General features: G+C 35.8%; 1 protein-coding gene across 1 annotated transcript in view; it reads left to right on the top strand.

Annotated features, from left to right (window-relative positions):
* The window catches only part of ASCC3 (activating signal cointegrator 1 complex subunit 3), a 341,266-nt gene that overhangs the window by 95,677 nt on the left and 226,833 nt on the right, over positions 1-18,756 (top strand). Inside the window, exons 9-10 of the mRNA XM_027972421.2 lie at positions 1,485-1,685; positions 2,131-2,271. Coding sequence (XP_027828222.1) covers positions 1,485-1,685; positions 2,131-2,271 — 342 coding nt within the window. The remainder of the gene's footprint in view (positions 1-1,484; positions 1,686-2,130; positions 2,272-18,756) is intronic.

The raw sequence follows: 18,756 nt of genomic DNA on the forward strand, positions 1-18,756 counted from the left end.
AATAATTATGTATGGAATTGGAGGGAACCAGAGATTACATTTGAACTTAAAGTGATAATGAAGAATTTTTCCAGGTTTGGAAAGGCATTATAAGTAGTGCAAAGGCACAAAGACTGTCCAGAGAATAGTATGTATAGATAGTGGTAGTAGAAGATTATAAACAAGGGTTCACATTTTGAAGGGTACTGTTTGCTGTACCTTCTGTGTCTTAAAGGATCTATGTATTCTGTATAGTTAAAATTGACAGAAGTTTGAGAAAATATTCAAGCTGGAATGTGACATGATCATATTTCTAATCTAGGAATAGTGGACTCTAAATTGCTTGTCATGAGTCTATGAAGACTGGAAATTGCAGCATTCATTTGCCATAGTATTTTAGGAGCTTCATATAAGAGACAAAGATGACACGTGACAGTGATGATCAGTTCAGTTCAGTCGCTCAGTCATGTCCAACTCTTTGTGACCCCATGGACTGCAGCATGCCAGGCCTCCCTGTCCATCACCAATTCCCACAGTTTACTCAGACTCATGTCCATTGAGTTAGTGATGCAATCCAACCATCTCATCCTCTGTCGTCCCTTTCTCCTCCCACCTTCAATCTTTCCCAGCATCAGGATCTTTTCCAGTGAGTCAGCTCTTCGCATCAAGTGGTCAAAGTACTGGAGTTTCAGCTTCAACATCAGTCCTTCCAATGAATATTCAGGACTGATTTCACTTAAGATGGACTGGTTGGGTCTCTTCACAGTCCAAGGAACTCTCAAGAGTCTTCTCCAATACCACAGTTCAAAAGCATCAATTCTTCGGCTCTCAGCTTTCTTTATAGTCCAACTCTCACGTCCATACATGACTACTGGAAAAACCATAGCCTTGACTAGATGGACCTTTGTTGGCAAAAAAAGTCTTCTGCTTTTTAATATGCTATCTATGTTGGTCATAACTTTTCTTCCAAGGAGTGTCTTTTAATTTCATGGCTGCAGTTACCATCTGCAGTGATTTTGGAGCCCCCCAAAATAAAGTCTGCCACTGTTTCCACTGTTTCTCCATCTATTTCCCATGAAGTGATGGGACTGGATGCCATGATCTTAGTTTTCTGAGTGTTGAGCTTTAAGCCAACCTTTTCACTCTCCTCTTTCACTTTCATCACGAGGCTCTTTCATTCTTCTTCACTTTCTGCCATAAGGGTGGTGTCATCTGCATATCTGAGGTTATTGATATTTTTCCCAGCAATCTCGATTCCAGCTTGTGCTGGATACAGGTATAGTCCCATCATATTTTTCAAATTTAGTGAGTGTCAATTCCCAGGTGCATTAGAAGTATGCAATAGTTGTGAGTTGTTCTCAACTGTATACAGCTTAAATATAGGATATGAGAGACTAAATAAATTAGTTTTTCTTTTTAATTAAAAAAAAAGATGGCATTTAGTGTTTTGTGTGGGACCTTCACGGTTTCATTTTATCGTGGATAATTTTTTTTTTTCTTTTTAGATTGGACAGCTGGCTTTTAAAGGAATGAGGAGACTCAATAGAATCCAGTCAATTGTGTTTGAGACTGCCTACAACACCAATGAGAACATGCTGATTTGTGCCCCTACTGGAGCTGGAAAAACCAACATTGCGATGCTTACAGTTTTACATGAAATTCGCCAACATTTTCAGCAAGGTGTTATCAAAAAGAATGAATTTAAGGTAGGAATTAAATTGAACAGCAGCTTTTTAAATTATAAAATCTGAAACCATTTTGCAGTTGTGTATATTGTCTGATATCTGGTAGTTTTTAAGGATATTATAAATGAAGTCATATGAACTATGCTGCGTGGTTTCCTTCATTACTTTTAGGCAATACCTCTTTGTGTTAAGGAAGTCCCACTACCCCTGTGAAAGCTATCAAAATGCACTTAGCTTTAGAGCACCAATTTTCAAAGTGAAGATGCTATATAAGCATTCCATAGTTCTTTAAACAGCTGTACACTTATACAACAAAGATAAGTATTTTTCATCCATCAATATTAAGATTTTTCACCATAAGTGGCTAGAATCGTATGTCACATTAAATATGACTTCAGTTGACTTCTTTGAAACAAATGACATTGTAGTTTTACCCATTCATCAAGCTAGTGTTTCTTGGGCACAGATTGTATATGTTGCTCCAATGAAAGCCTTGGCAGCGGAAATGACAAATTACTTCAGCAAACGTCTAGAGCCACTGGGCATCGTTGTGAAAGAATTGACTGGTGACATGCAGTTGTCAAAAAATGAAATTTTACGAACTCAGGTATGTTGTATACTTAGATTTTTGTTGTTGTTGTTTAATACTATTCTTTTTTTTCCAGGTAATTGTGAAAATTGTTAAGCAACTGTTCCTTTAGTAACTATAAAATGTAATATGAATATTACATGGTGAACTTCTTTTGTTTATAACCACATCTTAGCATCTACAGAAGAGGTTTTTACTGGCGCTTTATTCTGTTATATCCCTTCTAACTTCCATAATTCTTGCTATATCTTGAATATTGTTAGATTGCTGGTGTAGATATTTAAGTCATTGTCAATAGATACTGATCTTTTAAAACAATAGGCAGTAAGGATGTAGATAAGACCAGGCTTCAGTTTTAAGAGCAGGAAAATATATAGACCTTTAAATGATCCCATAAGCATTCTAAACTATTCCATGAAGATGATTTAATGTACATAAAAAAGTTTTCAGTCATCCTTTTTTTAGCAAATAGGATGCCATTAAATCATGCATTGTATATAGCACTGTTTAAGTGGAATGTATGACAACTAAGGCATCTAAGATACAATCTCTGCCTGCGAGGAGCTTACACTATGAGTAGACAAAAACTACGTTAGAACTGCAACTGGATTATCATTAATGGATGCAACATGGAAGTAAGGCGATGTTCATAGTGCTTTAAAAAAATAAAATAATATGTAACCAAATATTAATGGGAGAATTTAGGGGAAAATAGGTGATGAGGCTTTTGAAACAGTGAATAGGCATTGATTTAAAATGTGATTGGAGATTATCTTCAGGTCCTAAGGCTGCCATAACAAATTATCACAAGCATTGTGGCTTAAAATATCAGAAACTTAATTCTCTCACAGTTCTGGAGGTCAGAAGTCTGAAGTCAGGGTGACGGTGTGATTTAGTTCCTTCTGGAGGCTCTGATACAGTATCCCTTTCACGTCTCTCTCCTAGTATTTGGTGGCTGCTGGCAGTCCTTGGCATTCTGTGGCCTGTACACACATCCCTCCAGTCTCTGCCTCCTTCTCACATGGACGCTTGTCCTGCATATCTTTCCTCCTACTCTTCTTTAGGACCTACCCCAATACATATGATCTTATCTGAAGGTCCTTCCCTTCAGTATGTCCACAAAGATACTCTTTCTAAATAAGGTTAACTTCTGGATAGAGGTACATTTTGGGATACATTAATCCAACTCAACAGTGGGGATACTGGGTACAGTGAACCACATAGCAAAGATAGAAAATCAAGTTCCAGTTGAATGTATTTTGGACTTGGTAAGGACAGAGTGCATTGTAATAAACATTTTGGTAAGTTTTGCCAGTTATTTTAACTTTTTGTCGACACTTCTTTTTTCATAGACACTCTTAAAAAAATCAAATCTTAATATTTATATACAGGCATGTTCATATAGGGGCTTCCCTGGTGACTCAGTGGTAACAAATCCACCTGCCAATGCAGGAGATACAGGTTTGGTCCCTGGGTCAGAAGGATCTCCTGGAGAAGGAAATGGCAACTCTCTCCAGTATTCTTGCCTAGCAAATCCCATGTGCAGAAGAGCCTGGCATGCTACATACAGTCCATGGGGTTGCAAAAGAACCAGACATGACTTAGTGACTAAACAACAGTGTTCTGTAGTATTTTAAAAGATACATAGCAAAGATTAAGAAGTTAAATATTTATGAATAGAAGACTGGTTAGACAGTATGATATTTCACTTGATGAAGTAAAATATTCCTTAAAGTTATGTTTTCTGGGAATTTGTAATAACTTTAGAAATTGAAGTTTAGAAAAAAATACAGAAACAACTCTTTATGTTAATATAATTATCTATTCTATATAACAACCAAAACACTATCAGGAGGAATAATGACATTAATAGTAGTTATATATGGTGGTAGGATTATGGAAGATTGTTTCCCCCCATGTTTTCTACCATAAGAATGTACTAATGTTATCATCTATAAAATATGCATAATTTTTATTTTACTTTAGACATCATTTTATTTAGCATAATTATTTTTCTTCAGTATAGTTGTTTCATAATCTATCACTCAATGCAAATGTAACACTGCCGTTCTGTTGAGGAGAATGAGGCTTACTGAGGTAACAGTTCTTGCCTGGGGTACCATTTCTAGTAAATCATGTAGAAAGAACTGGATTCCAAGTTTTCAAATTTCAAAGTCTGTGATAAGTTTCTGCTAAAATATGTTACTTTTGCCTAACACAATTTATTGTTGGTGGTGGTGGTCTTGGTGATTTAAACCACCAGGATATCAAAGGAATTTGGTAGTATTTGAAAGAAAATCAGTAAAACGAGGATATGGTATGTCCATGCAAGGGAAAAAGTGGTACAATGAAATTAAGGGAAGAAATTAAGTCAGTTTGTTCCTCTTTTGCTACTTGCAATTCTAGACTTATGAAATTTTCTATAAATGTTAAGTTTGGCTGTGGTAATCATATCTCACTCACTGCTATGCCAAATCTAGGGCTTTTCCTCTGTATGTTTCTGCTCTAGTCTTTCTGCATACCAATAACAGACTGGTTAAAAAAACCAGAACAGTTCCCTGCATTGATTTGGTCATTCTCATTGCTATAGAAAGGCCACTCTCAAAATGGATATGGAGACACCCAGAATTTGCTGAGACTCCTCAGGGGATCAAAGAGGTTAAAATGCATTTTTGTAACAGTGTTATGATGTTATTTTCTTTTACTCTTATTATCTCACAAGAATATAGTTGAGTTTTCCAGAGGCTACATAACATGTGATTTTCATCATCAATGACAGTTAATAGAATGAGTACTTTGTATTTTTGTGTTGTAAAGATCTCTTAGTTTCAGTTTATAATATAATAAATATTGATAGATTTAACCCAGAAAAAAAAAGCTTTTTGGAGCCTCAGTAATTTTTAAGAGTGCAAAGGAGTCCCAAAGGCAAAACGTTTTAAGAACCACTACTTTAGGAGAAAGCTCCTTGTATATTACATTGGATTCTCTTCATAATCTACATCCAGCCTAATGTTCAGCCTTTTTAATGATTTTCTAATATAGACTTCAGCCAGACCATTTTTGCTTTTTCTAAAATCACCTTACTCAATATTTTCTCAAATGAATTTTCTGGTTAGTAAGTTTCATCTTGCGTTTTCTCTTTTCATATCTCCTTTATCCATTGACATTTGTCCGAATCTTACTCATTCTGAAAAACTCGGTTGGAACTCTGTAAGTACCTTATTTCCTCTTGCCTGAGTCTTATAACATTATTCATTTATATTCATAAAATAATACCTAGTCCACCAAGTCCATGCTTTTGGATCTGGTCTTAGAAATTTGAACCACTCTCAAATAAAATTTTGATTGCTATTTTGCCATATTCAGTTGCCTTACTGATGCTAATGAAAGAATATTTATGGAAAGAGATAATAACATTTGAATGCAAATTATGGACCAATCATTATAGTAAGTGCATATAACCATTCTCACTAAGTCATTATAGTAACCTTATTGAGTAGTGTCTTCATTTCATACATGCAGAAAGCAAAACTTGTCAAAATCCATCTCAATTTATGTATTATATTTTCAGAAGATTGATTACCATCTCTTTGTCTCTCGTTTGTTCATCTCCGTACTTCCCTAGATCTGCTCTGCATGCTTTGGCAACGTTTGTTAACTGTAAGGGCAGGAACCGTGTGCTTGGCCACAGTAGTAGTTTATCAGTGGCTTCCTGTGTTATGCTTGCTTTTCATTCTCCTCCAGTGTACCCCTACTATCTGTGACAGTAATATTTGTAGACCTGAAACTATATAGTTATTAACCTCTTCACCCTATCTTTCTGTGTATTCTCACATTTTTACAGATTAATAGACTGTACTGCTTTCACCGCCTTTGAGATTGGGCTGTAGTGAGAACGAAACAGGAATATTACAGGGCATGTGGGAGTACAGACACACTCAACTTTTTTTGAATTTTTAATTTCCTGCTTTCCTTACTTTTCCACTTTTAGAATTTTAATAGCTTTTTAATGATTCCTGTTGTATATTTCTTTTGGTAAGTAAGTTTTCTGATAATTATACAATTAAATATAATCTTAAATTTTCCTTGTCATTTAAAAAAAATGTTTTCAATGTCATTTGTTTATTTTATTTTGTCTTACTTTAGTATGGGAAGGCAAATTGATCTCATTTTGCAAGCTCTCTGTCATGCTGTTCTGATCGTATTATTTCCTTGCTCATAAACTTTCATTGGCTCTTTATTGCTTATTGAATTAACCGTAACTACCTAGCTTGTTAAGAATCTTGTATAAATTAAATATAATGTGAGATGTAATCTGTTTTGTGGTTCACTAGGGATTGTCAGGTCAAGCAAAAGTTATGATTTTATTGAGATTTGATATAAAATTTCCTTTTACAAGAGAGAATTGTACAGTTCTAAGATTTATTAGTTATGAGAAATAGTCTGTGTAGGGAACAGACACCTCTTTGTTGCTCAACTGAAGAGCAACTTTAACCAGTTCAGTAAGGTTGTCATCAGTGAAAACATCAATCTACTTTTTAGAACTTATTTTTCATTATTCTATACCTACCATTAATTTCAAACTTCTCCCCCAAATGTATGCTTTATCAAGATAAATTGCTGTTATAATATTCATTTTGCTTTTCAGTGGTTCAATGGAGCAGTCACACTTTTTCTTACATTATTTCCTCAATTCAGATTATCCCTTCTTCATTCTTTCCTAATATCAGGGATGCAATATTCTTTTGAATCTCAGTGAAAGTGCTGGTCAGAAACTTTACAAAGGGTTTCTCCTCTCCTGGCACTAACTCTGGTGTTATCAAAAAGTTTCTGTTCATCAGGGCTGCCCTCCATCAGTACTTTGTTTAGAGAAAGTATCTAAAAGTATCTTTGGATCTTGAGTGTTTTGTTTTGTTTTGGGAGTGGGTTCTGCACCCCTTTTTGCTATCTCATTTTGAGCTTCTTTGGCAACTGGTTGGGGTATATAGAAGCCAAAGAAAGAAACCCCAGGGAACTCAGTGCCATGTTATTTGTCGAATCCCGAGATCCTTCTTCACTTCTTCTTTCCAAAAAGAGTCTTCTGATGTCTGTTTCATGTATTTTATCTAGGGCTTTTAGGTGTAATAAATTATTGGTGAGATGAAATGTGTCTAATCTGTCTTATCCAGACAGACTTAAAATTACAAGGAGTTTGTTCTATTTTCTTGGGAATACCACATGCATACTTTGGAGAGAGTGCCAGATTGGTTCCAGATGACCACAATAAAGCAAATATTGCAATAGGGCAAGTCATGAATTTTTTGGTTTTCCAATTTATGTAAAAGTTATTTATACTGTACTGTAGATGATTACATGTCTAATAGCTCCTCTGTGTCTTAAAAAATAATGTAATGTCTTAATTTTAAAATTAGTAATGCTAAAAAATGCTAGCTATCATCTGACAGTGCAGGGTTGCCACAAACCTTCACCATTTGTTAAAAAAAAACACAGTATTTGCAATGCACAGCAAGTGAGATGCAGGGAAACGAGGAATGCCTATACTTTAACCCAAGTTTATGAGATCTTTTCTCCTATATTTTTCTTCTAGTAGAGTTAAAACTTGTTTTTCACAGTTAAATCTTGAATCTCTGAATTTTAGTTGTTATATCTGTGAGGGCAGAGTTCTAATTTTTGTTTTTTTTTTAAACCTAAGAAAAGCCAACTATTTCATCATCACCTTCTTTTTAAATTTTCCTGGTAATTTGAAATGCCACCTTTATGATATTCAAAATTGTACTATTGTGGCTGTGACTGAATTTTCTGTTGTTGATTCATGTTGTGTATCTCTAGCCTGGTCTTAGGCCTATGCTATTTTAATTACTGTTATTTTAGAATAAGTCTTGAATATAAACAAATTCCAGTTCTTTTTTTTAATTATTTTTCAGAATAGCTTTAGATGTTCTTCAGCCTTTATTTGAGCATTTTCATTTTGAAATCAGACTCTAATTTAAAAGGATCTGTTGTGACTGAGTGACTTCACTTTCACTTTTCACTTTTACGCATTGGAGAAGGAAATGGCAACCCACTCCAGTGTTCTTGCCTGGAGAATCCCAGGGACAGAGGAGCCTGGTGGGCTGCCGTCTGTGGGGTTGCACAGAGTCGGACACGACTGAAGTGACTTAGCAACAGTAGCAGTTGTGATTTTGTAAAAATTGCATTGAGTTTATGAATTACTTTGGGGGAGAACCGACACATTTATCATGTCATCTCTCCATCTATGAGTATTGTATATTTTCGACTTTTTAGGTCATTTTTGCACTTCCAAATGTTTTGTAATTTTTATTGTGGGTCTTCTATTAATACATCTCTTTTAAGATTTATTTCAGAGGATCTTGTATTATTTTTTGCTGTCTTTTAAAATTTCTCTTATGTATTAGGTACCATTGGAGTTTAAGAACAGTATTGATTTTTGTATCTTTATATTATATCCCACCGTCCTGCTATATGCTCTTATGAATGCTAACAGCTTATCTTAAATATCTTTGATTGTCTATGTTTCTGTTGTTGTTTAGTCACTAAGTCATATCTGACTCTTTTGTGACCCCGTGGACTGTAGCCTGCCAGGCTCCTATGTCCATTGGATTTTCCAGCAAGAATATTGGAATGGGTTGCCATTTCCTTCTCCAGGGAACCTTCCTGACTCAAGGACTGAACCCACCCCTCCTGCATTACAGGCAGATTCTTTACCCCTGATTACCAGGAAGCCTTGATTGATTGTCTCTGTTGATGGTGAAATAATCTATAAATTACAGCAGTTTGGTCTCAGTAACTTTGAGAGTAGTCATGCATTGGAGCAGGAAATGGCAACCGACTCCAGTGTTCTTGCCTGGAGAATCCCAGGGATGGGGGAGCCTGGTGGGCTGCCGTCTATGAGGTCGCACAGAATCAGACACGACTGAAGCAACTTAGCAGAGCTGCAGTCACTGACCCTGATTTCTTTAGCTTAGTGTATGTGTGTTTGTGTTAGTTCCTCTTCTGTGTTTTTGAACTGAAGAGGGGAATTTACATCAGTTCATTCTGCTTTATTGAGTGAAAGTTACAAAATTCACTGTTCTTATGGTAATGGACAAGACAATTAAAATGATCACAAAATAGTGACTAAGATATATGTGCGGGGTTACTAAAAAAGTTGATTTTTTTTTTTTTTTGGAAGTCTGGAGCTTCGATATATTTTGCAGAATTACTGAATTAAAAGTTGAAAACAGAACAATATTTTTATCTCTGAGAACAAAATATGTCATAAAACAGAAAAGTAAAAGTAGTATAATGTTCAGAGTTCAAAATCATTCTGGCTGTATTTTTTACTTGTGAGAAAGAGGTTTAACTATTATGACATTTGGAAACATTATCTGTCATTGTAAATTTGGCTAATTGAATATAAATACCCACTCAGAGCAAGTTTTAAACTACCAGTGTTTCTTTGATTAATAACAATTCCAGACCTTATTTTAAGGGGGAAATTCTTGATAAATTACCTTTGTGTCTTATTCAGGAAAAAAAAAAAAAAACCAGGATTCTTTAAACATATGAATCTTAAATCTCCTGATGACATCTATAACATAAAATATTTTATTTTGTGTGCTCTTCCATCTTCCATTTAGACATAATTCAAAAAAATTTACTTTTAGTAACTTCATGTCTAAGGAATTCATACATACTCTATTTATAATAAAAATAAATTACTCTTCTAATTGAATTAACCAGATCATTTTATAAAATTATCACTTGACCTAATACTTTTAGACAGAAAATATAAAATGTTTTGCGAAAGAATCCTAGATTTGAGTCATAACAAGGCTGATGTTTTAAGGGACACATTTGAGGTATATGTAAAATCATCATTAAGTAGCTATTTACTGAATTATGAACTTGTGTCTCTAAAAATGTCTTAATCCTACATCTTCTTGAGGGCTCATTTCTTGTGCCTCTTTAGCAGTTTCAAAAGTATCCATTAATTAAATTGTCTTAGCTGATTTTAAATTGGGTCTGGTTGGTCTGCATAGAAGATGAGAGAGAAGAGCTCTCTGTGGATTGCCTCTGTGGGCGTTAGGCGTCAAGAAGATGTTCAGTGCCTGGGGACAGACACTAATTGTGCTGCAAGCTGCCCTGAAGTTTTGTATGTCCTGAAGGCAAATTTTGCTGCACACTTTTTCAGAGTTCAGTAATTAGTATGAGTGTTTTATGCTAAAGCCAAAACTGGGAACTTAACCAACTTTGTGATTTCAATAATTCTTTGATTTATTTTTGCTTGTTGTTGTTCAGTTGCTCAATTGTGTCCAACTCTTTGCAACCCTGTGAACTACAGCATGCCAGGCTTCTCTGTCCTTCATCTCCTGGAGTTTGCTCAAACTCATGTCCATTGAGTCAGTGGTGCTATCCAACCATCACATGCTCTGTCATCCCCTTCTCCTCCTGCCTTCATTCTTTCCCAGCATCAGGGTCCTTTCCAGTTATTCAGCTCTTCTCATCAGGTGGCCAAAGTATTGGAGCTTCAGTTTCAGCATCAGCCCTTCCAGTGAACATTCAGGACTGATTTCCTTTAGGATTGGCTGGTTTGATCTCCTTGCTGTCGAAGGGACTCTCAAGAATCTTTTCCAAAGTTCAGAGGCATTAATTCTTTGGTGCTCAGCCTTTTTTTATTGTTCAGCTCTCACATCCATACATGACTACAGAAAAAACTATAGCTTTGACTTTGTAAGCGAAGTCATGTCTCTGCTTTTTAATATGCTGTCTAGGTTGGTCATAGCTTTTCTTCCAAGGATCAAGCATCTTGTAATTTCATGGCTGCAGTTACCATCTGCAGTGATTTTTGGAGGCTGTGAAGATAAAGTCTGTTAATGTTTTCATTGTCTCTCCATCTATTTGCCATGAAATAATGGGACTGGATGCCATGATCTTAGTTTTTTGAATGTTGAGTTTTAAGCCAGCTTTTCACTTTCCTCTTTCACTTTCATCAGTTCAGGTCAGTCACTCAGTTGTGTCTGACTCTTTGCGACCCCATGAATTGCAGCATGCCAAGCCTCCCTGTCCATTACCAACTCCCAGAGCCTACCCAAATTCATGTACATTGAGTCGGTGATGCCGTCCAACCATCTCATCCTCTGTCGCCCCCTTCTCCTGCCTTCAATCTTTCCCAGCATCAGGGTCTTTTCCAATGAGTTAGCTCTTCGCATCAAGTGGCCAAAGTATTGGAGTTTCAGCTTCAACATCAGTCCTTCCAATGAACACCCAGGACTGGTCTCCTTTAGGATGGACTGGTTAGATCTCCTTGCAGTCCAAGGGACTCTCAAGAGTCTTCTCCAATGCCACAGTTCAAAAGCATCAATTCTTTGGTGCTCAGCTACCTTTATAGTCCAACTCCTCATATCCATACATGACTACTGGAAAAACCATAGCCTTGACTAGATGGACCTTTGTTGACAAGTAATATCCCTCCTTTTTAATATGCTGTCTAAGTTGGTCATAACTTTTCTTTCAAGGAGTAAGCGTCTTTTAATTTCATGGCTGCGGTCACCATCTGCAGTGATTTTGGAGCCCCCAAAAATAAAGTCTGACACTGTTTCCATTGTTCCCCATCTATTTGCCATGAAGTGATGGGGCTGGATGCCATGATCTTAGTTTTTTGAATGTTGAGCTTTAAGCCAACTTTTTCACTCTCCTGTTTCACTTTCATCTAGAGACTCTTTAGTTCTTCACTTTCTACCATAAGGGTGGTGTCTTCTGCATATCTGAGGTTATTGATACTTCTCCCGGCAATCTTGATTCCAGCTTGTGCTTCATCCAGCCCAGGAATTCGCATGATGTACTCAGAAAAGTTAAATAAGCTGGGTGACAATATACAGCCTTGACGTACTCCTTTCCCAATTTTGAACCAATCCATTGTTCCATGTCCTGTTCTAACTGTTGCTTCTTGACCTGTTTACAGATCTCTTATGAGGCAGGAAAGGTAGTCTGGTATTCCCATCTCTTGAAGAATTTTCCACAATTTGTTGTGATCTGTAATGTCAAAGGCTTTAGTATAATCAAGGAAGCAGAAGTAGATGTTTTTCTGGAATTCTGCAGATTTTTCTATGATCCAATAGATGTTGGCAATTTGATCTCTAGTTCCTCTGCCTTTTCTAAATCCAACTTGTACATCTGGAAGTTCTCGGTTCACTTAGGCAACAAAAATGGGCTTCCCTGGTGGCGGTAGTGGTAAAGAACCCATCTGCATTGCAGGAGACATAAGAGACGTGGGTTCAATCCCTGGGTCTGGAAGATCCCCTGGAGGAGGGCATGGCAACCTATGCCAGTATTCTTGCCTGGAGAATCCCACGGACAGAGGAGCCTGGCAGGCCCCAGTTCATGGGGTCACAAAGAGTTGTACACAACCGAAGTGACTTAGCACACATTCAGGGAACATAAATGAAAATGAGAGAAATAATTAAAAATTTTAACTTTTCTTATACTCCATAACAGATTGTCCCAGTATATGTGTGGCAGTACAGTATTTTGGGGAGCTGATGAGTGAATGCCAGAACAGAATGAAAATTCTGTTCATTGTGGGTAGTGACTTGCAAAGTATGGTCAGATAGTCAGATGATCTGATTCCTGTAAGAGACTGATAATCCTACATGTATAAGAAAAATTAAGATGCCTTGTAGTTGAACGTAACTTATTTAACTTTAACTTAGCATTTTTCAAACTTAATGGAACATAGATCACTTCTTTCACAGAGCAATTAATATTAGAACTTGCTTGAGAAGTGCTACCAGTGAACATATTCACTTGTCTAGTGAAGTCATGTTCCAGGAAGAAAAGTTAATTTTAAGATGGTTGATAGTTTTAAGATAGTTTTGATAGTTTTAAGAAATAAACCTCAGGTAAATATTCTGTGTTGCTCTGGTCTTTGATTTAATGTATCTGACCAAACCTGAAGTAGTTTGTTTTAAACCAAATTTTCTTTTCAATGTTTACAACTCCTTCAAATATTTTATGGATAATTATACTTTAAAATTTTTTGTAATGTTGATATTTATATTCCAGAAAAGTCTGTTCATTGTCAGTAGTGACTTGCAATGTATTTGTTTCTTTAAAACAGTTTGCTCATGGAATGCCCTGGGGGTCCATTGGTTAAGACTCTGCACTTCTATTGCAAAGGGCACAGGTTCAGTTTCTGGTCAGGGAACTAAAATTCTACATGCCACATGGTGTGGCCCAGAAAACAAAGAACAAATTGCTCAAATCCTTTAACTATAAAAGGAGTGTCAGTTTTCTACACAATGACTATATAACTGAATACTTGGAATTTAATCATGATCTAAAACTAATGATAAACTCTTCTGGTTTTCCCAAGAGTACTCAGAAATTGCTGTATCAAATAGTGTACAGGTTAATAGTTAATATCAAATATTTTGAAATTATATGCATTTCATGTTTGATATGTGTTTCATTAGGTTATGGTTTTGTGTACAGTGTTGCTCTGTGCCAAAATGAGTCTCAAAAACAGTTATTTTTTCTAACATAGCCTCTCCTTCATTGATGTCAGGTTTCTCTTTTAGAAATATCAAGACATTCTTAGAGTGCTGAAATTTTCTCCTCTTGATGGAAGGCATTTTTTAATTTATCCATTTCTCCATGCCCTTTTATGACATTTAATACAACTTCTTCCATATCGTATCAATTTAACTTTGAAAGTGAAGTCGCTCAGTCGTGTCTGACTCTTTGTGATCCCATGGACTGTAGTCTACCAGGCTTCTCTGTCTATGGGATTTTCCAGGCAAGAGTACTGGAGTGGGTTGCCATTTCCTTCTCCATTTAACTTTAATCCATTTAACTCAATTTAATTTTAATTCTGATATTTTAGGACAGCTGATATCCATTTTTATTGTGAGAATACTTTTTTTGTTGTTTTGTAATATTTGAGCAACAAACTATTTTTCAGACATCTTGATCAAATTCGGTTAAATTTAAGATATTAATTAAAATTTTTACTTTTTCTTCTCTAATTTTCCATTTCAATTTATAAGAAATTATTTAAATATCACAAAATTCAGTTTAGTTACTTGGGACTTAGGTGTGTGTTAGGGTACAAATTGAATAAGGTTGGAATCTTCAACATGTTAAATTGGTAAAAATCTTTGATCAGAATGATTGATTGATTGATAAAGCCCAGATCTAAGTTTTAGAGACCCTCCTACCTTGTGCTCTGAAGTATACCCTTTCATTTCTTATATATTTCCTATTATATATTTAGAAGGAAAGCAAGCAGAAAAAGAGCTTGATAGGTATATCATTTACTTTCATTTTTTCATACTTCACATTTTCCCACATTTGAGAATTTTGCATTTAAACTGGTATTCTGGACTGTGAAAGAAACAATAATGTAAAAAAAATGCCTTTCTTAAGCATTTTCTGAACATCTTATATATAATACCTTGAACTGTACATTGCATAGATCTTATAATGTGGACAAAATCTATACAGTGCCATTGAGGCTATGACTTCTGTCTGACTCATGTAAATAGAATTGGTCCATTTAACATTCTGGACAAAGTTCTGATAGATTGGAGAGTAAATGGATGTAATATACCAAAATAACATTTTCCTCGCAGACAGTTTTAAACCTGAATATGTAGTAGGACAAAATAACTTCTTATAAGAATAGAGTTTGGGTTTAAATATTTAGAGCATGAAAGATGTCTGGAGTTATAAACAAAACTGAGTTGGAAGGGCAAGCTAGTCCAGAAGAACTCTGGTAACATTTCTGGAATGTTAGAAATATAGTGTTACTTGGGGTTTCCCTGGTGGTTCAGACAGTAAAGAATCTGCCTGCCATGTAGGAGACCTGGGTTCAACCCCTGAGTTGGAAAGAGCCCCTGGAGAAGGGAATGGCAACCGACTCCAGTATTCTTGCTCGGAGAAGTCCATGGACAGAGGAGCCTCATGGGCTACAGTCCATGGGGTTGCAAAGAGTCGAACATGACTGAGCAACTAAGACACACACACGCACACACACAGGTAATGTTACTTTTGCTTTCACGTATAATTTCTAATTGATCTGGTAAAAGGTGCTAAATGCTCCATACTTGCGGTGGGTAGGTGTGTGTTAGGATTTCCTGAATCTTACTCTCCCCTTGAGTTTGAATTGGAAGAGCAAATATGCACAAGTATATGCCATTGTAATGACCCTGAGCTGGGAAAGACTGGGAGAAGGAGCGGCAGAGATGAGATACTTAGACAGTATCATCGACTCAGTGGACATGAATTTGAGCAAACTCTGGGAGATAATGGACAGGGGAGCTTGGCATGCTGTAGTCCATGGAGTTGCAAAGAGTCGGACATGACTTAGCGACTGAACAACAATGATATGCTATTCTGCACAGTGTGTTCTAATGGTTCGCTCATTTCAGGCGAGTCAACCCTGTGACCATTTTTTCATAAAGCAGAGAATGCTATGACTTAGGAATTATAATCCTAGAATACCTTGTTTGGGCATAGCATTCGCTGGAATCTATACAGACTTACATGGCCCTCAGTTTTAGTAGGACACTACACATTTTAGCTGTGCTATGCTTGTTGTTTTCCTGTGTTGGGGATCAAACGTGTATTAACACTGGTGGCATGTATATTGTTAAATACTACAGTAATGCCATTATTTTGTTAGCTATTATACAAAAGCAGCTAAAAGGTTTTGTACACCTTATTCTGTAAAAAGTATGCAGTTATTAAAAAAATGCAAATTTGGTTAGAGAGCTTCCTGTTCTATAAAAGTTAGAATGATTCTTGACAACTCTAGGGCAAATACATTTTATGCGTCTTAATGATATGCATGTGCTTTTCAGATATTAGTATGTAGCCAGTAATATATGATAGTTCTGGGGAAACTGTATTGTCTTGGCATAATTTACTTTTTGAACAGTCAATTTCTCTAACGCTGAACTGCCTTGGGTAGGGCATAGACTTTATAATTCAAGCACATCTTCAAGTTTCTTCTCCTAAGGCACCCACAGAAACATAAGGACATTCTATATACTCATTAGCATCTGAGATATTGTGAATTTATTCTTATCATTTACCTCTAGAATTAAAAAACAACTCTGCTTAAAAGAGCTGATGAATGAAAATATTCAATGTGAATCTGAATTCTTATACTTTCTTGAACAATACCAAATGCTTGTGGTTTCTCCAGAAAGCTGTAGTTTGATCTGGTATGATTATCAGTGAGAAAATACAGCTCTATAAGATCCTGAGAGCTTGTTAGGTTGGGGCAATTTCTTGCTTCTTGATTTGAAAGTTTTCTTGATTAGCAAGTTTTCTGTTGTTACGAGTGCTTTAATCACTCTTCAAGGAAGTTGTCAAAAAGGCCCATTTCTCAAACTCTGCCACAAAACTATAAAGTTGCTATAAACCTAAAATGCAAGTGCCGAGCTGGTTAATTTTAGGGCTTGTAGGGAACTGTGTTTTCTGTAATTTCTGTGACTGATCTAAATAGCTTCTTTTAGATGTGTTGTTTTCATTTTCACATTATTATAAAAAGAATTATCTTTCCTATATCAAAACTGGAAATGTATGAAATCTTATTTTTGTAGAGCTTTGTGCTACTAAAGCCATAAATAACTTTCCTAAAGGAAACTAATTGTACCTGGGTTCATCATTTATTTGAGCCTTTGTTAATTTAAATTCATTACATAGAAATATTTACTGTCTGTTGGTTCATGGATAATCAAACTCACCACAACCTTAGAGGGCATGCCTGTTTGTATTATGATAAACACTGTTAGATCACGTATTTTTAAATGGCACTGTATGTTACAGGTCATTTTCTGTGTATTTTGTTGCATAGTTTTACATTTCTAATTGGAGTCTTGTGGCACTTTTTTTAAAGTCAATGTGAGTTAAAACTTAAATTTATTTTGAAAATTCCTCTACTGTACATTTTTTTTATTCTAAAAGATAACATGCTCATTGTAGAAGTTTTAAAAATAAAGACAATTATAGAGTTTAGTATATATCCTGTTAATCTTTTAGCTAGGCAAGGATGTATAATGTTAAAAATGAGTTTATTATTTTGTTAAATTTTTCAAATAAATATGTTTGTATATTATTAAGGATTAGTTCATATTGCATGATATTTGATGGCTGCAGATCACTCCCTTTATTGGATATGTGGTAATTATGTACTTCTGATGACTTTTACTTGAAAATAACATTTATTTACTTATTCATAGCAGATTGAACATTGAGGGAAAAGAACCAAATCGGATATTTCAGAGTCTAAATTGATATAGTGAAGAAAAAAATTTTCTCTTCTAGTTTTTAAGTGTATTCTTCATAAGCTCCTGGTTAAGGGGCTTCCTTTATATTCACATTTATCAACCACATTACCATAAATGTCTTCTTGCTCACTTTTAGCCATAAGCATAAACTTAAAGTTTTTTAAAAAAATTCAGGGAATCATAGGGTCTAGTTTCCTTGAAAGAGTTCCTTGTCTTTTCTGTTGATGGGTGATGGGCTCTCCTAGGCTTACTCATAGGATGGGCCATGAGTTATCTAGATCTCAGTGTTCCAATTATAATTCTTTTTTTCTCCACTATTCAAAGCACATCTGTATGCAAGCTAATTTTAGATCCATTATATTTAGAAAAATAAAAATTATTTTCTTTGGTACTTTAATATGGTACCTTAATTCTCATTGCTGTCTAATCTATATATTGTAAATATTTCTTTTCTTTTAAAGAAATATTAGGTACCTTATCTATAGCGTGTACGGCTTGGTGATTTGTATGTGGAATCAGTCATGTTTATGGCAGGGCCAAGCCTCAAAAGATATTAGTCTAAAAGAATAATACCTAGTTTTTCCTATTTGCCTTAAAACCATTGTTGTTGTGTAGTACTTTGTTCCTTTAAGTTAAAGAAGACTAAAATATTCTAAGTGTCTCACTGTTGTTATTTGATGTAACATATAAAAGATATTTTGAAGTTAACAGCTTTGCACATAGTTGGCCTTCAACAAATGTTAGTTTCTCTCTGCATCTTCATTGAGTTCTGTATTCTCCTAACCCACTGTACTTCATGAGAAATAACCCCAGAGTTTACCCTTGATTTATGCTACACTGACTCTTTGAACTAGGCCTGGCTATTACAATCCAGGAGAAAAGGGAAAAAATGATGGCTTTCCCTCAAGTGTTAGAAGTGACAGCGTAGTTAAGTGTGAGTGGTGTTTATTTGGTAGTATTATAAGTAGAGTATCCTTTTGACTTACCCTTTTGGCAGAATCGGAGAAGGCAATGGCACCCCACTCCAGTACTCTTGCCTGGAGAATCCCATGGAGGGAGGAGCCTGGTAGGCTGCAGTCCATGGGGTCGCGAAGAGTCAGACACGACTGAGCGACTTCCCTTTCACTTTTCACTTTCATGCATTGGAGAAGGAAATGGCAACCCACTCCAGTGTTCTTGCCTGGAGAATCCCAGGGACGGGGGAGCC

Source organism: Ovis aries, chromosome 8 (genome assembly GCF_016772045.2).
Source record: "Ovis aries strain OAR_USU_Benz2616 breed Rambouillet chromosome 8, ARS-UI_Ramb_v3.0, whole genome shotgun sequence".
Classification (NCBI taxonomy): Eukaryota; Metazoa; Chordata; class Mammalia; order Artiodactyla; family Bovidae; genus Ovis; species Ovis aries.